The sequence below is a fragment of the Rhamphochromis longiceps genome, linkage group LG12 (genome assembly GCF_057381845.1).
Source record: "Rhamphochromis longiceps isolate RC_006_pf linkage group LG12, R_longiceps_female_GT1.1, whole genome shotgun sequence".
Classification (NCBI taxonomy): Eukaryota; Metazoa; Chordata; class Actinopteri; order Cichliformes; family Cichlidae; genus Rhamphochromis; species Rhamphochromis longiceps.
The window spans coordinates 13,441,043-13,467,361 of NC_140568.1; the positions used below are offsets into that span (position 1 = coordinate 13,441,043).

The 26,319-nt window shown below is 42.4% G+C and overlaps 1 protein-coding gene across 2 annotated transcripts; it reads left to right on the forward strand.

The window, feature by feature from the left end:
- Positions 1-850: 850 nt before the first annotated feature.
- Positions 851-25,728, forward strand: atp2a2a (ATPase sarcoplasmic/endoplasmic reticulum Ca2+ transporting 2a). Of its 2 annotated transcripts, XM_085424837.1 has the most exons (21): positions 851-1,394; positions 2,372-2,389; positions 2,499-2,581; positions 5,490-5,594; positions 6,470-6,608; positions 14,182-14,262; positions 14,748-14,833; positions 15,002-15,466; positions 17,752-17,840; positions 17,919-18,021; positions 18,928-19,059; positions 19,156-19,275; positions 19,371-19,589; positions 19,673-20,008; positions 20,160-20,380; positions 20,566-20,768; positions 20,875-20,960; positions 21,045-21,178; positions 21,293-21,410; positions 22,938-23,058; positions 25,082-25,728. In XM_085424837.1, the coding sequence occupies exons 1-21, from the start codon at positions 1,277-1,279 to the stop codon at positions 25,093-25,095; spliced, it is 2,991 nt and encodes a 996-aa protein (XP_085280963.1). In that variant the 5' UTR covers positions 851-1,276; the 3' UTR covers positions 25,096-25,728. The 2 variants fall into 2 exon arrangements, with proteins under 2 accessions (XP_085280963.1, XP_085280962.1); XM_085424836.1 differs by having other exon boundaries at positions 22,938-25,728.
- The last annotated feature ends 591 nt before the right edge of the window (positions 25,729-26,319 follow it).

Here is a 26,319-nt window from a genome sequence, read left to right on the forward strand (position 1 = left end):
AAAAAATCAAAAAGGCGTCTTTACTTTCAGTCTTAAGCTCTTGCTCGTCCCCTCGTATTACCTGTTTATATATATTTTTTTTATTAATACAGGACCATCAGGGCTGCCCGCCCATGTTCAGTGTTGAATGAAAAGGACATTGAGAGGACATGCTTAAAAAAAATTTTAAAAAGCAAAACCACCACCTTTGCTGCTGCAGAAATCTCCTTGAAATGTCATGTTTCTCTCAAAATATTATAATAAATTTCTGATGTTGTGTTTTTATTGTGATGTACGGAAGAGGATTAGGGCCACTGGGAAAAAAAAGAATTCTGACTTTAATCTCAGAATTAAAGTCAGAATTCTTTTTTTTTTTTCCAGTGGCCCTAATCCTCTTCCGTAGTAATGTCTATTCTCGACTTGTTTTTGGACAAGTTGTTAAACCTTTCCCCAGAAAAATCTGTCTATTAAACTATTAAACATTTTATACACACACACACATTATACATATATATATATGCGCCTCTGTTTCAACTTGGACATTCATGAAGCGGTGGAAGGGTATCTTAAGGAATAACTTGTCAGCCGTATAAAGCCAACTGATAGCTCCAGGACGTCACGTGTCACACCACTATAACAGTGTCACCTGCCAGGTACACTGAGGAAGACGTGGCGGGCAATATGAAAACACTTAAAATGAATGCATAGTGACCCTACACACTGTACGAAGTGACCCAATCTTCACGGCTTACATAAAACAAACCCCCCGGTATGTCGGCCTCTCATTTCCTGGTTATGTTCCGGTTTTTTTCCGGCTCTCCTTAGCTGACGCGGTCGTCCAATGATATGAGTCCACATGCAGCGCAGGGAAGAGGGGCAGCAGTGAGGCGCTTTGATAAAACCAGACTGTCGGCAGCGCGTGAAGCCACTGAGAGCTGCGCCACGGTGAGGCAGGGTACGGCACGGGAGCACAGAGGAGGACTGGACCGGGTGAATGCAGTCCTCGGCACGGGACGCTGCTGCAGACACTTTCCCACTATTTTCGGACATAACGGGAGGCGCACAGTAACCACGCGGGGAAGAGGAATTTGGCTACAAAATTTCTGTCGTGAAGGAAATCTTAAGAGGGGCCGAGAAGAGAAAGGGACACGTTACACCTCTGTCAGTAGCTGCCGATAGCTATCCGAGCTGACAAAGTCCTCGCTGCTCTAAAAGTCCTCACAGGGTAGGGAGCCACAAGGTATCCTCCACCGGTGTTCTCGGGTACAGCTGAGTGAGAAGGAGCCGTCTATCCGCCATGGAGAACGCTCACACGAAGAGTGTGGAAGAAGTTTACAGTTATTTCAGCGTCAATGAAAGCACAGGACTTTCCCTGGACGAGGTGAAACGACAGCGGGAGAAATGGGGCCTAAACGGTACGACAGCTTAAAACCGCAAAGCGACGGAAAAACAAAAACGCTGCGGCTGCGAACGAGACACGGCGTGAAAGTGTCATGTCACGGTGGCGTGGGCAGCGCGAGCTCAGTTTTTGATATGCGGGGTAAAAGTCGCCAGCATCATCATCAGACCGTATGGTGATTTGGCTGACGTCACCTCGAGGGTTTCCCGTGTTTTACACAGTAACGAGTTAATCATTACTCAGAGGCCGTAGCTGTGCACGGTAACAGTGCGTGAGCCGCCTGTGATCGCGGCCACACTGCTGACAGCAGCGGGGAACTGTGGCGCGGTAGTTTCACACGGTAACCCTGTTGAATGTTCCTCAGCAAACTGTAATACATGTGCACTGGACACTGAGCAGTGGGTACAGGCTTACTGGACCAACACTGCCAAAGTTAATCTCTCTTGTCCCAGGCTTAAACAGCTGTTTTATATTAATATCAACTGGGAGGCCATGGACGGTATTCCCTCCTTCTAGCTCACTTTGACCTTTGCACTGATTGGATTTTTATTTAAATATTTATTCCTGCTGTGTAATAAAGCATCACTGATGTAAATTATGTACCCTTGTTGGCGCTAGAAATGTGAACATATGGTCTTGCATATAAAAGTATTAAATAGTTGCAGTGTGATTTCTTTCATGGGTTTAACAGTCAAACAGAGGCGTGCATACAGAAATTCCCCTCTTTTTCACTGTTTATGACTGAATAATCACTGAGCAAAAGTCTCACATGAAACTGAGAATAAGCTGGTGGCTTTGACACCTAAATGTGCCTGAGATTTAGAGCTATGAAAGTAGCGCTCACAAACATGCAGAGAGTTGCTGTTTCTCAAGTGGGAAACTTTTTGTTGTTGTTGTTGTGTTCATATATTACTTATATATATTTATTTATTTTTTCGTCTTTGCCTGCTTCCTGTATGATCCCCGGATTGACAACCGCATACCCACACACAGAGTTACCAGCGGAGGAAGGTAATCACTGCTGTCACTCACACCACTCCCATCATTTTTATGCTGGCAAGTTTCTGCGATTGGCTTGTTTTTCACTAACTCCCTCCTCTCTCTCTCCCTCTCTTTGCAGGGAAATCTTTATGGGAGCTCGTCCTCGAACAGTTTGAAGATTTGCTCGTTCGAATTCTTCTGCTGGCTGCATGCATATCTTTTGTAAGTATATGCTAGAGCGTTTGTTTTAATGTACCACACAGACTTGCTTTCAGTCATCTCATCCCAAGCTCAGTGAGTTGAAACTGAATTGCGGGCTTCTTCTCGAAATTCAGCTGAGCTTCTTAGTTTTATTCTCAACGTTAACTCCCCTGTGCTGTCACCCCCTGCGTGTCCGCGTGATGATGTGCTAATCTTAAAGTCAGAAGAAACCTTTTCACATCCCTCAAATAGCTTCCTCTTTCCACCTCTGTCTGAAAGTGTTTACATGAAGCCAAAGCCGCAGATGGGATTATTATAAAGCCCGGTGTCATAAATGGCAGCACATTATTTATTCAGCGCATAGTGCTGAAGTGTGAACGTCTTCAGTTTGTATAACGTGCCTATGGTTACACTCACATATGGGAGCTAAACAGCTGAGAAGGCTAGCAGCCCGTCTGAGGAATGGTGACAACAGCAGTAGCAGCATTGAGTTGCTATCACCATGTGCCAAGTAAGACATTTGAGTCGCCAAGCGTGACTGCTGTGTAATAACTTGCACTCGGTCTCGTCCGGGCCGCAGGCATCCAATGCTACATGGATATATGTTTGATGGCTTACACTTACATAACAGCGTCACTGCCATGTGTCTGAGCCAATTTATAAGCTAAATGAAGTGAACATTTCCACATGGTATAAACTATAGATCCACCATGCAGCTTGCAGCCTATGAAATGTACCTGTCAGCTGCAGGGAAGAGACTTTTTAAAACAATCTTTTATGTCAAAGGTGGAATCATGGTTACCTTGCACATCTCTTCTTGTCTCTTAAGTTCTTCTACTGTGTTTAGATAAAATGTAACAAGTAAATGAGAACATGTTCTCTGATCTGCTCCCAAAAGCTAAATTGAGTAAAATAAAAATAAAAGCATTTTATTTTGCTACATTTTGCTGTCAGATATGGTCGTGCTTTTTTCTTCTTCTTTTTTTTTTTTAAAGCAGTCTTTAGCACTGCAAAGATTCATCCTTGCTATTTAATTCTATAAATGACTGCTAACTTAACAGATGGCTGAAGAAGACTTTGATAACTGAGGCTGCCTGTGTGTGTGAGAGAGAGAGAGCTGGTAAGAGTGGTGTCAGGTGATACAGAGGTGTCAGTCGCTGCTGTCTGACAGTGGAGCAGAGCACCACTCGAGACCAAATTTGGTTCCTCACCCCTCAGTGGGAGGGCTCTCTATCAGACAGAAGTGCACACCAGCGTCGGTGTAAATTTAATATGTATATAACCATCAAACCTCTTAGAAAACTAAAAACCATATCCAGAAGAATGTGCTTGGATGAGTGATTCACATTCGCCTGCTGCATGTTTAGCTGCTCTTTATGCAAATATCTAATCAGCCAATTACATGGCAGCAATGTCAGAGGGGCTGGTCTGAGTATTTCAGAGTGTATTATTTTAGTTATTATTATTTTTAATTAAAAGTGTGTATGGATTTTAGATGGATGGATTTAATGTTTGAAGAGGTTACTCTGGTTTCTAACACACCACAGTTAACATTTGTTTGCTATTTTCTTAGTAATCAATTCATCGACAAGCAGATTGCCATTATATTAAAATGAAGAGGGTAGCTGGTTAGAATAGTATCTTTACATGTATTGTATGCCATGACATACAATAGCGCATTATAAGCACTTCTGTGTTGAGATGAGCTATTAAAGCATTATGCTTGCCTTTTTGAATTATGCCATTCAAAGGTCTTTGGCATCCACTGCAGTCAGACACTTGGGTCTTACTGAGGTTGATTGCTTTATACATTATGGCAGATTAACTAATTGCTTGCGACAGACAGGGTAATTTAAAGACCGTTTTCTCAGGAACAGCAAGCCAAATGAGACTCCGGGTCAATATACTGTAATTCTTTTCCTGGCAGTTTTGAGTGTGCGTGTAACAATGTTGAGACTGGTCCTTTGGTGTTCGTGATGTGAATTAAGTAAAATTGACAGGCTTAAAAAGTGTTAACTTAATGGAGGTCTGACCGTGTTAACCCCACAGCTTTCTCCACAGCCACCTGTTTGCATTATTGAATGAATTACTCATGAAGTAGCCTCTGTCCATATACAGCTTAGCCAAGCTTTATAGCTTTCAGAGCAACAGTAAAAACCAGTAATTACAATGTATGTATGTTTATATACCACTGTGCATATGAGTATATAACCAGCTGCTCACAATGAATAGAATAAATCCATTTCTAATGTTTCTAACCTAACTAGGAATTTTAAAGGTCTGCTGTTTACAACAAAACTCTGAACATTGTTATTCCATTTTAAATTGAGGACAAGAATGTGTTGTATTCAGGGATGATATGACATGTATGGATTTTAGCCGTGTGATGGGATATTATTTTCTCCCAGATATTGTATAAAAATATGCTGCTGATGATCCTAAATTATTAATAATCTCAGAGTTTAATGTGAAGATTCTGGCAGATGGCTAAATCCTCACATAAAATCAACACGGCAGTATTAAAAAGGGATCTCTTTTTGAAAGAAATAACCAGTCAAGTTTTATCAGAGATGTGAGCTTTAGTTTTTTTTCTTCCATGCAAAAACCGTGGTTAGTTCTTTCTGGATTTTGTCCCCTTTTTGTGAAGCCACAGTGGTAACAGTCGTACTCAGAGACACTTGACTTCTCTTGGATGAGAGCAGAGTTTTGTTTTTGTTTTCCCCGAAAAACTGACACAAAAGCTCACTTCAACTCAAGATTGTATTTGGTCTAAGGTGACCTTACAAAACACATTTCTGGTCATAGGATGATGATGATGTAAGGTTGATTCTGGACAGATGGAGCTGTGCTATATGCAAGCACGAGGCAGGGAGCTCTCTTTTCTGTGAAATGTCTAATAAATACTGATGGTTTATTTGACTTCTTTCAGGTCCTGGCCTGGTTTGAGGAGGGAGAGGAAACTATCACCGCATTTGTGGAGCCTTTTGTAATTCTACTCATTCTTATAGCAAACGCTATCGTCGGCGTGTGGCAGGTGAGAGCATAGCGAATCACGGCTTTGCATTTTTATTCGTACTTAATTCTGTTTTTGGACAGTTTGAGCACTATGTCTGAATATCATCAGGGTTTAGTGCATTTTTGTTGAAAAAAAATCTAATTTCATGAATATGAATGTGGTATTTTTAGCATTTCAAAGCAATGTGTTAAACTACAGTTATATTAGTATTGAAGGCGTGTCAGTGTGAGGGAAAAAATCCTAATAAAGCCGAGCTAAATCAGATGCCACCAATGTGACAGACTTCAAATAAATATCCCTTATCAGTTTACTAATAACCCCTATCAGTTTGATCCTGCGTCCAGTGCAGTGTAATCCAGTGCAACATGATCTGATCATCCAAAATGAAAAAACAAGCTCAAACTGGGTTCCCGATCTCCTTCAGAGGCTCGAGTACTGAAATCTACGTAACAGTACTGCATGTTTAATTAAACATTCCTTGTATCTGCGTTACAGCCCCGCTGTGAGTTAGAGGTTTTACCATTAAACTTCACAGGCAATGCAGAAAAACACTGCACTGAAAGTTATTTTTGTCTCAAAGAAGACTTCCTATTCAAAAGGAACAGGCTGCCGGTTTTCATCAGCAGCCTTTCTCTAGTTATTTATTTATTTTCAAACTGTGTGGGTTTGAGTGATGTTTTTCTTGCTGGTGAAGAGTAAGATTGGAAAATGAGAAAATTTAATACACTTAACACCTAAATGTCCCCAAACACAACCCGAGGAGAGATGCACGCACATCCGGCGAGAACAGTCAGTGCCCCTCCAAAGGAAGCGTCCAGCTTTCTGCAATCGTGATAGTTTGCTGTACAGCAACTCAGAAATATTTGCCCTGAATCTCATCTTCTTCTCACCAGGAGCGCAATGCTGAAGATGCCATTGAGGCGCTTAAAGAGTATGAACCTGAGATGGGGAAAGTGTACCGACAGGACAGGAAAACTGTGCAGAGGATCAAGGCCAGAGACATCGTGCCTGGTGACATAGTGGAGGTTGCTGGTAAGTTGACCTGCATCTGTAATGCTTTTATACGCGTTGTTTAGGAAAAAATAGATTTGGCTTTGACAGACCTCTCTCTCATAAAAGAAGCATCAGGGCATCACATGAACATGATAGAAATAAACCTTGAAATTCACAGAAAATTGGCAATTTAATGCCACAGTTTCACTCTGAAAGACTATTTTTCCTTATGGCTTTTTTTTTTAAATATCAGAGACATCTGGTGTTTTCATAAGATAGCACCTCGTCTGTGTTTGGCTCTGCTTCAGGTAATGGTCAGGTCATATGAGTCCAGGTATGGACATGTATTATTTAGCACATGCTCAGACCTCCCCCATCCCCAAGTGCCACTGCAGCAGCACGGTGACTCACCCTGTAAGGCTGATGTATTTTGAGATTTTCCTATTAACCCATTGTCTCAAAGGGCTGCGCACACATGCTGTTAAGGCCCACTTACTGTAACTGTGCGTGTGAGCTTGCAAAGCTTCTAAAGTGTCATCCCAACTCAACACTTTCCCACCCTGCAGTCAGCGCATTTCAGCAGCTGAAATCCTCAGGATGTAAGGCTTTGGTTTTAATAGTGCAGTTTCCCCTACGGCATACAAACGTATGTAATACTGCAGAGGGATGAACGGGAACGCGTGTACGGAGTAATGAGTCCTTCAAACGCTGTCCTGATACTCTGTTTGAACCTAAGCCCCTCAAGTGATGCTTAGCGTTTTGGTGCATCGTGTGGGTTTTATTTTTAGCTTTCATTATGGATTATAGAATGCTGTATTTATAGAGGCAGTGACAGTCGTGAAGATGACAGGTGTCAGCCTCTTCCCCTCCCCTCCTGCTCGGGGGGAACAGCAGGTGACGTGGGACAGTGTTCAGCGGGACTCCTGAGTGACCTTGACAAGGGCACAGAAAGTAGGAGTGATCTGCATTTTAACATCGCATATCCTTCTAGTTGGGATATGTTTCTATACTATATGTAAATTACTTTCTTGACAGTGCTAATCATGACATGTTAATTTAGGTTCATAAGAAGTTGAGTTCAATTTTTGGCTCCGGTTAAAACAGAAACTTGTGAGTCAGATGCTCTCGCATATTAGAGACCTAGTTATTTAAAAACTCTTGATGAAGGTAGCTGGAGGCTTTGCTGTCAGCAGCTTGAGCGCAACCCAGCAGGGAGACGACTTGGATGCTTTATCCCACAGTCAGGAGTTGCTCATCAGCTCTACTTACTCGCTTGATCCTCCAACTATCCTTTACAATGGTTCCTGTCAGGCTCCCTTTTTTAATGAATAATATTTTCCTAAAGCTCCAAAGTGACCTTTGCCATGCAGAGGAGGATTGTGATGACGCAGATGCTGGCTGGGAGGCTGCTTAGCTGAGCTGCGATAGAGGACACAGAGATGAACCCTCTGTGGCTGCCTCAGCCGTGAGAAGAATAACCAGCAGCCAAACTGCACGGCTCTCTGTGAGGCTGCTGCCGCTGTGTGTTTAAACGCTGCCTCCTACTCGCTTATCAGCCTCACAGATGAACTCTTACTGAACATACAGTGGAGATGATTACGTTCTGTTAAATGCATTTTTCAGACGTTTATCTAAAGTAGATTTTTGTAATGGTTTTATTAATCAGACATTTACTATAGCATAAATATGAAGCGGTTTTAAAATGAGCAAATGCTGACATCGCTCAACCTAACTAATCCCTAAAAAGTCACATTGTCAGATAACGTGAAGTCCACTGAACTGAAGTCCTTTGCATGTAGCTGTCAGTTTACTTGCTGCTCTGAACACTCAATTGAAACCTTTTTTCGGCTTTTTTCAGTGAGGTGAATATGTAAAGATATTTTTCATCCATCCATATTAAGATATGGAGAGCTCAGGTACGCAGCTCTAGCTGTAAGCACAGAAGCCCAATCCACCAGGCGTACAAAGCTTGTGTTTGTGAGGGGAGGGGGATCTTAAACAACTGGTTTCAGACAGGATGAGCTGAGAGTCTCAACCAAGCTCCAGTATGAGCTATATAAATAAATACATTTTGAATGTGAGTCATGCAAAGCTACTCTGAAAGAGTCCAAGAATAGAAAATATGGAGCTGGAAATGAGCGTAATAGCTGCCCCTTAAGGGTTTGCAGATTTGGATGTTTGCCTTTTCTCAGAGCGGCAGAGCTCAGTGTGTTTGTTCCCTGTTGCCTGTGAAATTGTGGAGTCTGGGCTTGTGGAGGGGAGTGCAGGGGGAGGATCTCTCATCTGCTCCTATTGTGCTAGAGAGAGATGACCTTATAGGGAAGTGCTTTGTGAATAACCAAACCGCCCTATCACGCTCAATGCACAGGGACCCTGCCCATCAGCACCGGCACCCTCCACTGAGATTCCAGACACCATGGATAGTATGTGGCATTTAATGTGGTCTGGCAATCGTCCGATGTCACTGAGGGACTGTCTTTTGGCAGAGGCTTCTGACTTTTCAGCAAGGCTGAGAGAAATGGTTTCATCCTGCCAGCCGGAGTAGCGGACTTCAAAAAACTCAACCCTCTGATGTAGTCCAGGAGGGTCACAGGGGTTTCATTCAAACTAAGCAGTGCACTGGTTGAGCTTGGGTTGATAGGAGTATGCATGGAAGTGTCTGAATAAATCACGTGTAACAAAGCTGCCTTAAGGTGCCTTGTTTACCTTGTTTACCTAAACCGCACTCACGGCTGGGAATCTGTTCGTGCAGTTCAAAATGCTTCATTGAAGACTGATGAGCCCTTTAAGACGGAGCAAACATAAATGCTAATAAAGAGAAATAAAATAATAATAATAATTAAAAACAGATAACAAAGCTGTAAGAAGTTTTAAAAATAGCATTACTGTAGAATAAATGAGGGGGAAATAATATAAACCACACAAATAAATGAACTAGACAAAGCAGGTTAAAAAGAATAATGTAGAATAACATTTTTATTTGTAAAATAAATAGTAATTAAATGTATAATTTATTTAATTAATTAGTAAATAACATTTTAGTGTCTCAGTACTTCCACATGCTGAATTACTAACATAAAAATATGAGAAAAACACCTGGGAAATTAGCAGCAGCAGTCTTTGATGTAAGATGAAGCGATAGAAGCAGGCCTGTACATGTTATGCGCAGTATTTAAATTCGGGGAAGGCCGGGACCAGTGCACATTAAATACTGCAGAACTGGTTCAAGGTGGGATGAGATGTCAGACTTTAAGGAACCGCTTTGATGATGTCACCAATGAGCTTTTGTTTGCTCGTGTCACCTTTTATTGATTCAAGCTTTAAAGCCCATATACAAACTGTACTTCTTTTTTTTTTTTTTTTTGTATACGTCTTGGCCTCTTTCGATGGCAGTGAGTTAAATGTCCACATCTTTGCATGTTTGAAGTAGGCTGTGGTAAATACTCATGTAAATTATTATTATTATGGTTGGATCTATTAGATCAGTACCTGATATGGCATTGTTCTCAGCTCCAATTTAAATTTGCAGTGCCAAACATATGGAATTCCTACCATCCTCTGCTTGGCTAATTTTGGCTGGAACTTTAGTGCTCCTGGTCCTGGGATAAGATTTGTTACTATGGCAAGAGAAACACTTGCATGCTATGAAGAGCTCCAGCCAGCTGCTGCTGCTTAAGATTCATACCAGACAAAGAGCAGCAGAGATCCCAGGGAGACAGTGTGGAGATGGTGCTTGCATAACCGGGGTCAAAACTTGACACGTGTTTTGCATCTGTGACAACACAGAAGCAGGAAGTTAGAAAAATGTCACTTCTTAGATTATATTCATATCTCTCTCACCAGGCAGCAGCTAACTAAACATCACTTACTCAGGTCTTGTTTGCTGATCAGGGAAAAAACCCAACTGAATCTCACCCATTACTCTGGAAATGTGATAGTGCAATGGCCAAAGGGCAAAGGAGACATTGGTACAACAAACTGTCCTTGCAAAAAGTAAACTTGCACAAATGAGACTGTTTGGTTAGGTTTCCCTGCTTTGGACTTCTTCCATTGTTGGTCCCAAATAGAGGAGCAAACTTTTAAACCCAATGAAAGGTTAGCGGCTTATCTGTTATAAACCATTTGCTAATACCGGATCAGTTTGCATAAATATGTAAATGCAGACGGTGAGGTAGTTAGTCAGAGATGTGCTGGAAAGCTGCATTAAGCTTTGCCTGCTGACTCTTCTGAAACAGCCCACTCTACATGACAGGAGCTCAGGCTTTTGTTCAGCTGCCATCAGCACATGTAGCCTCCTGGCCGGCCCCAAGGAAGCATGGCCAGCATAACCACTCGCTGTCCCTGAACGCACAGCAGGTGCAAGTGCCAGTCAAAGCTGGTACTTTCAGTTCAGTCATTGCTTTGCCTGTTCTGTTTGTAAGGCACCTCTGGGAGTCATATTGGTGGCGATGTATCACCAGGTCTTAGCTTTCGCCACCGTTAAATTTGTAAACCGTTTGAGCCATTGGCAAGCCCTGAGGTGAAGACGTGGTCATGCCTCTGGAAATGCTTGGACTGCTACCAAGTAGGATGTTGACACAAAGGGACAGATGATATATACTCGCTTCACCAGAGCAGGCCTGCAGTGTAACACAGCCTCAAGACAGGTCCAGTGTGTCACGGCGTCACAGAGCACTGGTTACTTTGCATGAGAACATCAGTAGGAACCTTTGTTAGCAAGCTGGCCCTCTAGCTCCTGGTGTCTTGGCTCAGCACTCCTTAAGAAGTTTGTATTTCTTTGAAAGTAATGACGTGACACAGGAAGTGTTACACAGCCAGAAAGGATGCAAGTTTGAGTAAAAGTTAGGTATGGGCAATTCTTTAATTCAATTGTAATGAAATTATTTGACATCTATAATTGAAGTAAAGTGTTACAGCTGTGTAACTAGGACAGTGAATTCAGGGGGGCAGCCTTCAGCTCTTCCATATGTGAAGTGTTTTGCTCATTGATTTGTAGCTGACATTTGGTCGCTGGATGCTCCAGGCTCTGGTTGCATAGTTACCCGTGTAATGAATTCCTTGCCCTCGTATAGCTGTCCCTGTTGGTAGTCGCTTCAATTCTTTAGCTCAAAGTTTAACTTCATGTTGCTAATGGTTATTTCTCCTGCCATTGCTACAAGTCGGTGAATTTCACTGACATTTCACGGTCTCTGGTTTGCACATTGTTCTGTGAAAGCTCCCCTTTGGTTTGTAATGTGAAATGTCTTTGAGCCTGTGTCAGGCCATTTGATTCGGGTGCGTGACCTTCTCATAAGCAAATCTTCCATTGCACGTCTGTTTCCACATTGAGATAGTTTAAAGATGCAGCTGAGCTCAACATTTGTCTTCTCAGAAATCCTTTCATTGTCTGCCTTAATTGGCCAGTGCCTGCTGACAGATGAGTGTTTCTGGCACTCTGATGAGTTGATGATCATCCAACTTTACATAGGGTCATGCTTCCCAGTGAGAAATCAACCTTCACAGAGCAGGGGGGCTGGAGTACACATAACTAGAGCAAGGGTCTGCATTGGATTAGACTGTATAGATGCACTCATAAAATATGTTTGCAGCTTCTATTCCAAACATCTATAAGAAACTCCAAGGTAATGCAGACGAGTTGCTCCTGTGTTCTGCATCTTGCCTGTCTCTTCCTGTGGCAATGATGAGAACATGTCTGCCATCGTAGGGCCACATTTAAACCAGATCAGCAGATTGGGAAACAAGTTGAAATTCTTTTTCCTTTTTTGGCTGCATGCGTCAGTGGTCCCATTGCTATTTTCCCCCCTCTCCTCCTCCAAGGCCAAGGCTGGTTTAGCCATACAATACCTGTCTCCCTCAGTCTGGATCTGGACACTGGTACATTTGATAAAAATCACTATTTGTTTTTGGGTGAGTTTCCACTTCAGCCTTGTTTAGATGTTTTGTTACATTCTTAGATATTTGGCAGCCTAGTGCCGTTTCCTGGATTCTAGCTATATTGTATTCAAGGAGTCTTTTGTAACAATGTGACACAATTTACATTTTAAACTAAGTAGGCCTGTATAAGTAGACTACACCCACAGAACTGTGCCATAGCCTGAGCCATTTCCCCAGTTTCCATTGCCTTTATGTAAGATTAGGAAGCTGAATTGGGTCACTGCAGTTCTGATGTACCCAAATTGGCCATTTCCTTTGAGACTAGCCTTTTATGGCTCACAAGTCCTTCATTTCCTTCTGTCTTTGGTTCTTCTTCTCTATCCTACACCAATGGCAGCACTCCTTTGCTGCTGTGAGGCATAACAACCACGCTATAGTGAGCTGTGGTTCATAAATTTAGTTTACTCTAAAGCAGAGTTACTGCCTGTAGAAAATAAACACCTTCTCATCTGTTAAATCTTCATTTGGCCAGTACACCCACCCACAAATGGTACTGTACAAGGACTGCATGGGTGGAGAGTTAAGAGTGCCCTTTCTCCTTTGTTGTTAGCTTTTGTTTTTTGATTGGATATATGATTGAAATCTTTCTCTCACGTGCTAAATCGTTTAGCTTTGAATGTATCCTGGAACTTGTTTGGAGGTAGGCTTTAGCGAAGTGACTGATTCACTGCCTAAGAATTTATGTCTGCCTTTGTCACGCCCTGAAGAAGACACAAGCCCCTGCACATCGATGCTCTTATCACAGGGAAACAGCATATTAACTGGCAGCAATCAAAACATGTACTGTTAGAGTAGGTTGAGCTGCAGTTACTCCAGACATGCTCACTAAAGTATGGGACAAGTTTGAGTATTGCATAGATGTTTGCAGTGTTTTGTAGGTGAAAGTTCATATTTAGCCATATATGTTAAAATTTACCACAAGCTTCTATGTCCGTTACTTAATAAGATGTAGCCTTTTGAAATCGGATGATTCTTTTTAATAAACCTTTTACTGCTGAGCCATGCTGATGATAGATGTGCAATACTAGGTTTTACATTATCTTCCTGAAATAGGCAAGAACTTCACTGAAAAAGACCTTTTCTTAATTGCAGCTTCAGTGATGTCTTCACTGATGCACAAGTCATCCATGCTTTGCGCACTAATTCACCCATCCCTGTCACAGATGTTGACTTTAACTTGTATGCTCCACTCTTCTTGCATTTAATGTCCATAGTTTGTGGAACTCATTTAATATTTGGTTTAATCAGATCAGAGGAAAGTTTTGAACTTTGCTCCAGTCCATCTTAAATTAGCTCAGGCCCAGACAAGGTGGCAGCATTTCTGAATCTGGTTTACATTACATGTAATGAGTTTTAACTGGGATTTGTGGATGCAGCAACAAACTGGGTTCACTAACATGGCCTGAGGCCATGAAGTTATTGCCTCTAGAGAGAAGTGTCTGTTTCCAATGTAGCTCCTCATAATTGCCCAAAGATAACTACCGCTGTCAGTTTTGTTCCTTATATGCATAGATTGCAATGTATTTTCTCTAAATCTTTTAATATAATTAATCAACTTTAGATGATTTGTAACAATTTTCAGTAGCATTATCTTTGGTTTGATATTTGTATTTATTCTCCTCATATTTATTTGTATGGGTTTTTCCTCTCTCTCTAATTATGGATCTGCTTTTTGTAGTTGGAGACAAGGTGCCCGCTGACATCCGCATCTGTTCAATCAAATCCACGACCCTCAGGGTAGACCAGTCCATCCTGACTGGTAAGATATTTTTGCTGATGGCAGACATCAAAGTTGACATTTTTTAATTATTTGAATGCTAATCCTTGTTAAGTAATGGATAGATAGACTAAAGCTTACCTAATGACAAATGTTATTTTATTCTCTTAGAATAACTGCCCTATGAGATTGTTAATTCATTTTTTTAAGCTAAAACACAAGTATCACCACAAAGCCTTTTAAAGTAAGTTACACCGAGGTCAGTTTGTCTGAATAAATGGTCAAAAAACAAAAACAAAATTCAACTTGGTCGCTTTGAGTAACTGATGAACAGAATGAGCCCAGAGGTCTGCTGTGACGCTCTTCCCACTTAACACCTTTTTCCTCTGAGACATTCATGTGAATCATCACTGAAAGATGAATAACCAGCACTGCAGATTTGCCTGTGGAGACGACTGGCTGAGCGTTCTTCCTTAAATCATCTACAGAAGAATGCAAGCCGGTTTAACCCTCCTCTGTCCTCGTAGGTGAATCTGTCTCTGTCATCAAACACACCGACCCCGTGCCTGACCCTCGCGCCGTCAATCAAGACAAGAAGAACATGCTCTTCTCTGTAAGCCCGAGTCTGCATGAGTTATCACACACATCCTGCTGATTCCTATTACTTCTTATGTGTTTAGCTTCTGTACACTTCCTGGAAAAACAAGTTTCTGTTATTTGAGGATGTGCGCGATGATATCAGTTGCACTTGAGCCAACACGTATGTGACATGTTCTTTCAGGGTACCAACATTGCTGCAGGGAAGGCTGTGGGTGTGGTTGTTGCCTCTGGCGTTAACACAGAAATTGGTAAGATCCGTGACGAGATGGCAGCCACGGAGCAGGAGAAGACGCCCTTGCAGCAGAAGTTGGATGAATTCGGCGAACAGCTATCCAAGGTCATTTCCATTATCTGCATCGCCGTGTGGATCATCAACATCGGACACTTCAATGACCCCGTCCACGGAGGCTCCTGGATCCGTGGAGCTGTCTACTATTTCAAGATCGCTGTGGCGCTGGCTGTGGCTGCCATCCCTGAAGGTCTTCCCGCTGTCATCACCACCTGCCTGGCCCTGGGCACTCGCCGCATGGCCAAAAAGAACGCCATCGTCCGCAGCCTGCCCTCTGTGGAGACTCTGGGCTGCACCTCTGTCATCTGCTCTGACAAAACAGGAACCTTGACAACCAACCAGATGTCTGTTTGCAGAGTGAGTTTATCTCTCTCCCTCACACACACACAGAAACAGTGTTTTTGCATTACTGAGCAGGTTGGTCGTCAGTCCTTTGTCGTATTTGTTGTCCCTACTTTATGTTTGGATAAGGTGACCGCAGTTTCTTCCATTTATCTATAAAATGCTAATGCTCTCTGTAAGCAGAGAAATGGTAGTTTCTGGTTATTGAGCGAGAAGGCAGCTCGCTTTCACTGCTCTAATCTGCATCGAGGAGTTAGATGACTTACACTACTGCTGTTGCATAACTGACCTTGCGTCACCAAGCTGCAAAGCAGTGAGCTTGTAGTTTCTTTTTCTTCTCTTCCTCTCGCTCTCTCTCTGTGAGTGGCACCTCTGTGCTACTTGGCCCCACATAAAAAGTACATTTCAGCATTTATTAAAGTTTAATCCCCTTTAGTTGTCTGTTCACTGCTGTCTCAGAACTTTGGCACAGCCTGAATAAGGGTGGCATTCATTTACAGTTACTGTCAGTTGTTTCAGTCCCTGCACATTGAGTTGGCCGTGATTAAATAGCCTTGTGATTCTGCAGTTACTGTAGTGACTTATCGTAATTCACACAGAGTCGGGACATGCAAACAAAAGCCTTTAAAGAGGTGTGCTCACTGACTTTACACTCATGGTTACTAATAAAAAGCAACGTCTCATTCACTTGAATCGTTTATTACAGATATACATTTGCACCCAACATTGTACAATAAAATAATAACAACATAGCAAAAACACCATCTACATTCATGCAGCCTAAATGTAGTTTGTGATTGTACGTCCTTTTTATTAAATCCTTTTCTGACAGGCCACGATCATTCCTGAAAGTGTTCAACTGGTTACTGAAATAATTAATGGATTGCCTGTTTGCTCTAAATATACTGCAGCAGGGCAGTGCCAGGATTTTATGTCTGGCTAGTCGTTGCAGGAGGGCTTGCTGATTGTCCTCATCCATTTTCTGATATAAGCAGCCTCTGACTAGCCCTGTTTGTGTGTATACTGTGTGGCTTTGTACATCTTTGTTTGTGAGTGAGCGAAATGATCAAAGCTTCCTGCGGGAGTAGGCCTGGCACTGCGGCGTCTTCCTTTTGGGCACAGCTTCTCTCTTTAGTCAGGCTCCCTGGCAGCTTCTTCTGTTTACTTATGGAGAGAAACTAAACAGCCTTTTCTCACATTAGGCAGCAGGCCACCCAGCCTGCCCCTCACAGAGACACACTCTAACGTTGCAGCCAATTTACTGTCATTTTTTTCTGCTGCAACAGTTATTGTGTACTTTTAATATGAGCTGTAATAAAGAAACAAATCAAGTTTTTCCGACCACATCCCCCATTGCTTTCAGTCTGTGGATGAGTGTTCATGTTCTCCGCTGTGATTTTTCAGGTTCTGAGTGCTTTCATTGTTTTGTTTTGTTTTTTTTAAAGTTGTCTTCCCCAGTTGTTTCTGGTTTAGCCTTTTAGTTTTTCATAGGCTAACTTTGAAGAATATGAAGAAGTTTGCTTCCTCATTCAAAAGGTCACAAAAACTAATGTTTTTCTGTTAGTGTAAATTATATTTTTATATAATATACTAATTTGATTATTGCTTTTCTAACCTCTGAATATTTCTTGTATATGTAAAAATATCTTTCATCTTGTGTGACACAAAGGGAATCGTCCGCATTAAGAATCTCACTTTAGCTACAGCGTCTCCTTAACTCAAGAGGTCTTCAGCTTTGGTCCCCTCTCAGCACAAATGAATCAAAATAATCATGCCTCACGTCTTAACCTGCATTTGTAGATCAGATGTGGAGGAATGCATTGAAAAAGAAATCTCTGCAATGCATTTATTTTCATCACCTCAGTTTTTGTGCCAGTCCAGATAGAAGGCAGTGGTTGGGCTTCAATCTCCCTGAATCTTGAATCTGGGTATAATTTGTTTTAATTATCTTAAATTATTTTACTATCACAGCTCCTAGATATTTGACTGTTATTACCTTCCAATTCATCTTTTTTTCTCTCTCATTTTTTGCTCAGAAGATTCATTTAATGAAAGGATTTTGAGTCTCTGTTAGATTTCATTCACAACCTGAATACTTGCCAAAGTCTTCTAGGATAACAGACAAACAATAGCATCATCTGCAAAGAGCCTAATAATATAATCTTATTTTTTTCCTTTAATCTATTCGAGTTCACTTGGAGGTTTTGTGGTTTGACAATAAAGACTCTGGTATTTCAGTCAAACACTAACATGATCTGTGTGATGTCTTCTAATGTCCCATGGACTCTTCTCATTTCCAGATGTTCATTGTCAACAAAGCTGAAGGGGACAGCTGCTCTCTGTCAGAGTTCACCATCACAGGTTCTACCTACGCCCCCGAGGGTGAAGTGTGAGTACTTTTATAGCTTCTCCATAACTGGCAGATCCTTAAATACATGGTAACATGATGTTCTGTACTTGTCCTCAGGTACCAGGATGGTAAACCAGTGAAATCCTCCCACTATGATGCTTTGGTTGAATTGGCCACAATCTGTGCCCTGTGCAATGACTCCTCGCTGGACTTCAACGAGGTCTGCACCTTTCCTGCTGCTTATTTTATGTGTTTTAGTGCAGTTTTCAGTTCTGGGGGAAAACGATTACATATGACTGCCTGTTTTGCTGCTACCCTTCTGTACATTTGGATTTAAGTGAAATAATCTTTTTATGTTCGCTTATAGACTGTATATGAAAGATAGATGTAGCTTCCAGGGTTGAAAAATTAATAAAATTTTAATCTCAGCTGTGATTTTTAGCATCCCACAACTAAATGAGCACAACAGAGTGATACTGGTCATGTGTGCTACACCAACAGAGCGCAAACCAAAGTCTAGTGCTACACAAATCATTGCTTGATGACACCCGCATGAGCCAATCACAACTTTTCCGTTGATATTATTAATATACTACAAATAACAGACATTCAGAACAGTCATGATCATTTGCAATAATTCAGATTATGGGCAAATGATGTTTGGAAGAAATGCAAAAACACACTGCGAACTCCAGCATGATGAATTAATGAGGCAAACTAAAACAAAGCAATGGTTGCTAGCATGGATCGTCCAACTTCAGCTCATAAACGGGTCTGTACAGTGTATCCATCGAGCTCACAAAGGCACTGAAATCACCAAAGCAGTCGCACTCCATTTGGCAAAGATGTGTGTAAGCTAAACACAGTGAGTAATTAAGGCTTGAGATCCATCATGCAGGTATCGTGAATGACAGAAAACACTATATTTTGCCAGGTGAATAAACACTTTATTCGTCTACAAAGATTAATGAGCAGGAATGTAGCACAATGTCACAGCTCCCCTTCACTCATCATCGAAATAACTACTGGTAGCCTTAACGATGGCTAAATCCTTCTTTGATGCACAGTCTTTGGGCAAATTTAAGATGTTTTAGAAAAGAAATGAGTGAAAGTTTGGATGTTTCAGGTGAAGGGGGTGTACGAGAAGGTCGGCGAGGCCACGGAGACCGCGCTGACCTGTCTGGTGGAGAAGATGAATGTCTTCGACACTGAAGTTCACAACCTGTCAAAGATTGACAGAGCCAATGCTTGCAACTCAGTGAGTGACATCAGCTCCCTCACTTGCATGCGCTGCACATTCCCACCGTTCGTGCTCAGCAGCTTTTTCTCACTCTCTGTCTTTTTGTCTGATCAGGTGATCAAACAGCTGATGAAGAAGGAGTTCACCCTGGAGTTCTCAAGAGACCGGAAGTCCATGTCTGTCTACTGCAGCCCAAACAAGTCCCGCTCTACCATGGGCAAAATGTTTGTGAAGGTATACCCAGTGTAATACGTGCAGATGTTCGATCTGCATTCGCTGCAGTCTTCTGCTGTGTTGTTAATGTTTTATGCCTCTCTTCTTCCTCACAGGGAGCCCCAGAGGGAGTCATCGAGAGATGCACTCATGTCAGAGTTGGCAACAGCAAAGTTCCCCTCAGCCAAGGCATCAAAGAAAAGATCATGTCTGTTATCCGTGAGTACGGGACAGGTCGCGACACCCTGAGGTGCTTGGCTCTGGCCACACGAGACAGCCCACCAAAAATGGAGGACATGATACTGTCTGACACTGCCAAATTCATCGAGTATGAGGTGGATATACATTTGCGTAATCTACTTGTAGCACATTCTTTCCAGGAGCAGACTTTCATTTGAATCTTTGTCTCTGTGTCCAGTCTGACCTGACGTTTGTCGGCTGTGTCGGCATGCTGGACCCTCCCAGACAGGAGGTAGCTGCTTCTATCCAACTGTGCCGGCAGGCTGGCATCCGCGTCATCATGATCACCGGGGACAACAAGGGCACAGCTGTGGCTATCTGCCGCCGCATCGGCATCCTGACCGAGGAGGACAATACTGAGCACATGGCTTTCACTGGGCGGGAGTTTGATGAGCTCACACTCGATGCCCAGAGGGAGGCTGTGACTTGTGCGCGCTGCTTTGCGCGCGTCGAGCCTTCACATAAATCCAAGATCGTTGAGTTCCTGCAAGGATTCGATGAAATCACTGCTATGGTATGAAGTTTGTCGTACTGATCAAAACTGCCCATTTCTGCGTGAATGGTTCATTCTCTTGGCTTTGTAAGGGTCGTGTTGATTGGGTTGATTTGCTGTTGTTACTGAAGAAAAAGGCAACACTTGCTATAAAGAACATGTTTGTGTACAGACCGGTGACGGGGTGAACGATGCCCCTGCGCTGAAGAAGGCAGAGATCGGCATCGCTATGGGCTCTGGCACTGCCGTGGCCAAGTCAGCCTCTGAGATGGTCCTCGCTGATGACAACTTCTCTTCCATAGTGGCCGCCGTTGAAGAAGGCAGAGCTATTTACAATAACATGAAGCAGTTCATCAGATACCTTATCTCTTCCAACGTGGGTGAGGTCGTCTGGTGAGTCTTCTTCAGAGGAGATTAGAGCTCTTTATTGCTCAGTCTTCTGTTTTTTATGAAGCTGAGAAAAAAAGCTGTCGTTTTACAGCTTTACGTTCACACAGCAATGCTGTTGATAATATTAAGGTCATATTTGCTCCAGTTTATCATTAGCACTTTCTGACTGGAATAGTTTCTCCTGACAGCATCTTTCTCACTGCGGCTCTGGGGTTCCCTGAGGCCCTGATTCCTGTCCAGCTGCTCTGGGTCAACCTGGTGACAGACGGCCTCCCTGCCACCGCCCTTGGCTTCAACCCCCCAGATCTGGACATTATGGAGAAGCCTCCTCGCAATGCTAAGGAGCCCCTGATTTCTGGCTGGCTATTCTTCAGATATCTGGCTATTGGAGGTTGACTAAAATTGAGCAGGATTCGAGCTGTCTTGTTTTTTGTTTTGTTTTTTTCCTGCAGTACATCCAGTGAGTAATATGATGATTTTGCTGTCTTTGCTTCCAGGCTACGTAGGTGCTGCCACTGTGGGAGCTGCTGCGTGGTGGTTTACAATCTCTGATGATGGACCGCAGGTCACTCTGTACCAGCTGGTAAGTACGTCTGTCTGAGAGAACATCCTTCAGCTTCCCTCCGCTCTTTGCCTCCCCCTCACTCTCCCCTCTTCCTCCACACAGAGCCACTTCCTCCAGTGTGGCCCAGACAACCCAGAGTTTGATGGCTTGGACTGCCACGTGTTTGAGTCACCCTACCCGATGACCATGGCCCTGTCCGTGCTTGTCACCATTGAGATGTGCAATGCTCTGAACAGGTAAGGGTATTTTTAAAGAGTGGAGGAGTTCTCATGAAAGAACCATTTGCAATGACACGATGATAGACAGATTGTATAACCAGATCCACCATCTGTGCGCTCCCTCCTGTCCAGCCTGTCAGAGAACCAGTCCCTGCTGCGGATGCCTCCCTGGGAGAACATTTGGCTGCTAGGGGCCATCTGTCTCTCCATGTCTCTCCACTTCCTCATCCTCTATGTGGAACCTCTGCCTGTAAGTTTAAAAAATAAGAACAGTGTGTTCATGACTTGATGACATTGGCACAAGTCAAAGTGATCTGTCTGCTGCAGTTTTGGTCTTTATGTGGATTTTGATGCCATCTAGTGGCCATTTATTATTGTTTGTTAGGGGGAAAATGACCTTGAAAGGTGGAGCATGAGGGGGGGAAACAGATCCAAATAACTTTATTTGACCTCCTAGGACCTGGTGTCCACATATGGACATCACATTTTGGGTTGTCTAGACCACAACACTAACTTTTGCTCTACGAGGGCCTGATGTCCTCTTCTCTGAAACTACATTGGCTAAAAAGATAATTCTTTATTTTTACATTCATCAGGTCCCGATCAGCCCAAATGGCAAAGAGAAATTAAAAATGCATGCCATGAAAGAGTTTGGGTCTTAGGAGGTTAAAGTGGAAATTCACTCCCAGTTCAGGCTAACGTTACCGGCTGCATAGCTTTGAACATTAAAAATGTGGGATGGAGCAGGCGTGGATATGTGAGGCCAGTTTCTCTGTAACATTTAAAGTGAAAAATGATGAGCAACACAGAATCACAAGGCACCGCTGCCACAGGGGGATCTTTGGACATGGAGGGCTTTCCCTCCATAATCCTCTGAAGTGGACATCAGTGTGGTGAAGTACCATTTGTATCCAGGCCAAACTGATTAGAGCCTTTGGCTTCAGCTTCAGAATGGCCAAAGATGAAGCTCTCAGAGCTGAGGCAATGCGAGTGCAAGAGAGGGATATGACTGCTGGTTTGGAGGGAGAGAAAGAGAGCAGTCTGCTGGTACTTTACAGACTTTAAAAGCAACGTGTTAAACAATGTGCCAACATTTAAAAATAAATAATTAGTAAATAACAGTGTAAACTCCTGCAAAAGATGAATATCCATTAGTATACTTTCCATAGTTAGAGCCACTTACAAGCGAGGGATGGGGTGTGGATGGCCCACCTGTGATTACTGGGTGTTGTCAGGATGGGCTTTGGAAGTTTAAGGATTATTTAAAACAGCAGATGCCAGATAGAGCCATTTTCATCTGAAATGTAAATTTGTGTTTTTTGGAAAGAAATATCAATACTACACCAGTACTGATGTATTTGATGACAGTACAGTACTCTCTGACTGCCCTACATTTTCAGATACTTCATAGAAATTATTGGGACCACCAACATAAAAAAACATAACTCTGTATATGTTAGACATTTTATCTGGTAGGGAATAAACACCCAGGTGATCTCTTCACCGCTGTTTCCCATCTTTGAGGCTGACCATCTCCTGTGTCCAGCTACACATTGAGTGTACTGACATAAGAGCCGTGTTGATCGATCGACTCTGAGCTCATCACAAAGCAGTGTATTTTTATAAAAGCTGAATAAACGTCACCACACACTTCTTACGGTCATGTAGAAAACATTGGTAGAGTTTTATGTGTTACCCATGCGGTGATAATCCTCATAAATCTTTATCTCGCTCTCTTTAAAAAGCAGCTGTAAGTTATTTGCTTATTCCCTCCCAGGTCATCTTCCAGATCACCCCTCTGGATATGACCCAGTGGTTGATGGTGCTGAAGATCTCGATGCCCGTCATTCTCCTGGACGAGCTGCTTAAGTTTATGGCCAGGAACTACTTGGAATTCGGTAAACAACTGGAGAAGCCGACAAGCAAAGGCTGCTCTCTGTCTGCATGCGCCGAGGGAATCTCCTGGCCCTTTGTGGCCATCTCCCTGCCCCTGGTGCTGTGGATCTACAGCACCGACACTAACGTGTCTGCCATCTTGTGGCCCTGACTGACTCCAGTACACTACCCTCCTTGTGCACCAGTGTGAAGTGGACATTAACGCACACATCTAACACAGTTACATTAACTCGGAACAAATTACAGCAACAGCATTTACACCTTCTCCAACCGCTGTCAGAACGCCTCTGTTAAGTACATTTAGACTTGCACATATTTTTGGGTGGCCGGTGCTCCAGTAATATTTTACCGACATGATTTATGTTCCATGTTACCATTGTGCTTTTCTCTGTTTTGACCCCCTTTGAGAATAGCTAGAGAAGCCCACTGCGTTGGAGCGACATGTTGAGCTGTACAGAGAGAATTTATTTACTATTCTGTAATAATTAATATTTTATAATTTGGGGAATGGAGATTTCTGAGGACTGCGTAGTTTAGTTCAATACTAATTTAGGGGCAAAGACTTTCAGCAGAATACATTTGCCCAAGCATGAATCACATTTTGCATCGTACTCATTCATTATTTTCTGCAGTAGGCAGAGCACAGCTACCTCAGTGCTGCTGATTTGACCATAATGACCCATTTGTCCAAGCTGTCATTTCATATGTGATCATTTGAAGTGTTGAGGTAAGCACCAGTAGAGTCAAAATCTTCACATGTATTTTAATGTGCATATATATATATAGAGAGAGAGAGATATATCGATATATCGATCTATATATAGATATATCTATCTATATCTAGATATAGATCTATATCTAGATCTATATCTAGATATAGATAGATATTTTTTTGTGTTCCTCTGTTATTTGAGGGAAGAGGGGACAAAGACATGTTACCAGCTTGATTTTGAGTAAATTCTTGGTACAGCCTGTTGTTAAATTTATTTACTTGAAGAAAACACATTTGTCTGTGTTGTGTGTGTGTGTGTGTGTGTGTGTGTGTGGGGGGGGGGGGGTGTTGTTTTTGGGTTGTTGTTGTTTTTTTGTTTTGTTTTTTTAAAGTTAAATCTATGAGATTCATTCTAAGGTTTCAGTCCTAATTTTGTGTGTTAACGACAGTAATCTTTATGTATGTAAAATGTGCACATACTGTACTTGAATATGTAAAAAGGCACCAAGAAGCTGTTAGTCTTGCAAACTGAGCACAACGTGGACGGTTTGATAGGCGCTCAGACCTCTGATTGGCTGCTGTCGGAGGCGTGTGTATATCTGTACATAGAACACGAAGTAGACTCTATACATTTCATTTCTTCCTGCATACATTCACACCCGTTTACTCAAGCGTAGCCTTTCTGCATGCGCGCTCCGATAGACCAGAGAGTGTTTTTTGTTTTTTAATTTGAAAAGCTAACTGTTGTTTCTTCCCACGCCTTCCCCCTATTTACCTGCAGAGTGAGTACACTTTGACGTGCATGCTAACTACTGCCGCGCTCTCGTCTGTATGGTGGTTGCACACACAGCTTGTCAGTCTGTCATTGCTCGTGTCGAAATGACAGCAATAACTGCTCCTTGTGTTTTATCATGTAAATACTTTAAATGGTACAAAAACAGGAGCTTATAATGTCACTAAGTGCCAGATGCACACTGAGCAGAAATGGGAACCTTGTGCATTTTTAAACGGGCTCAGTGTTACTGCTGGTGCCGCTTATTTTTGAATGTAGGCTTGCAGCATGTTTGGGCAACTGGCAGAGATGCTGGCATTTAAACGCCCCCACACCGTTACAGGACACGGTGTTGTATGTATTTCTTTTTTGAACTGCATTTGTATGAATCTTCTGCCCTCCTTTATTGCATGGCCTTTATTACTCTGAAATTCATTGAAATGATCTGCTGCTCAGATGCTTTTTACCTTGTTTTGTGATTTCTCGTGTCCATTGATCTGTTTCTTCCTGTCTCCTCTTCTTTTCTTTTTTCCCTTTACAGCAAAGTCCAAGTAAGCCCATCTCTCCTGTAAATTCCTAGCAGAAACTTTGGTTTGGTTTTGTGTTGTGCATGTGTGTTTTTCAGCACATCTTACAAGAGCTGAATGCCAGTGAAGTGATGACAGGGGCTCAGAAAGTTCACACATCATTTTTACAGAATGCCCATAAATGAATGTCTGATAGAAACTAGCCAGTTCCGCCTCATCGGTCCTTCCATCCTCCTGCATGAAGAGCCTTAGATTGCCATACAGTCCTCATGCCTTCATTTTAGACTAAGAGCTTAGTACCTTGTACAGTCAGTTGTACATTATTCTATGGTGCATGTCTGCTCAGTCAGCCATCTGTTTTACCAGACAAATGTAATAGATTATGTATAAGTTCAAAAACACAGTTCATCTTTCCTAAGGAAATACTTTTATGAGATAATAGATTTTGCTTTTTGCTTTACACTGAGATGAGCAGATTTTTTTTGCCAAATCTGGGAAGGCAGGTGTGCAGCGATGCTGATGTTTTACCCTTTTAACGGCAGGCGGTCCCTCCACTGGCATTTTTTGCCAAACTGCTGTACTGTATTTTCAGAAATGATTGTACAACGTATCACATGGACTTTGGTTTCAGGTAAATAAAATTAAAACTGTCATACACTAAGAGTTTGTCGCTGAATTTTTACTGCTGTCCAGGACGACTGTAACAGGCCACAACAGTATGACTTCATTCTGGAGCATCAGTTTCATTTATCTCTGTTGGCTACCAGTTGTTAGCTCATCATTACCATCAGAAAAGATGTGCTCAATACTATAAAATGCCTTTTTAGGAATGATCTCGACGCAGCTGTGATCCTGATGCTGGCTGGAAATATGAAGCAGCTGGAACTGAACAAAGGGAAGGGATGTGAATCAACATTTGAATTAATGTGTTTCAGCATCTCATCCCACTGCGTATCTGACCCAAGCCTGTTAAAATAAATTTTACTCTAAAACTAACCTAAATGTGAGGAAAAACTATTTTATGAAATAAAGGAAATGATTTTCAAAATAAAGATTAAGCTAATAAAAAGAAAATGTGCAGTTTTGGAGGAATGTGTGAGCACCCTTGTGCAAATATTTAGTGAGACTCCAGAGTCCACCTTAAATCCAGCCCCCCTGACACACTCCATTTGAAACCCCTCCTGCACAGCTAGAGCAGAGCGGAAGAAGCCTTAGGATTTTCAAAATAAAGCATCACCTATTCAATCACCTC

What these genes read in the sequence shown, in the direction of transcription:
- atp2a2a (XM_085424836.1), top strand. Translation starts at nt 1,277, where the DNA reads ATGGAGAACGCTCACACGAAGAGTGTGGAAGAAGTTTACAGTTATTTC. An exon ending in TACGCCCCCGAGGGTGAAGT is followed by an intron (nt 17,841 to 17,918) that starts GTGAGTACTTTT and finishes ACTTGTCCTCAG; the next exon opens with GTACCAGGATGGTAAACCAG. An exon ending in GAGCCAATGCTTGCAACTCA is followed by an intron (nt 19,060 to 19,155) that starts GTGAGTGACATC and finishes TTGTCTGATCAG; the next exon opens with GTGATCAAACAGCTGATGAA.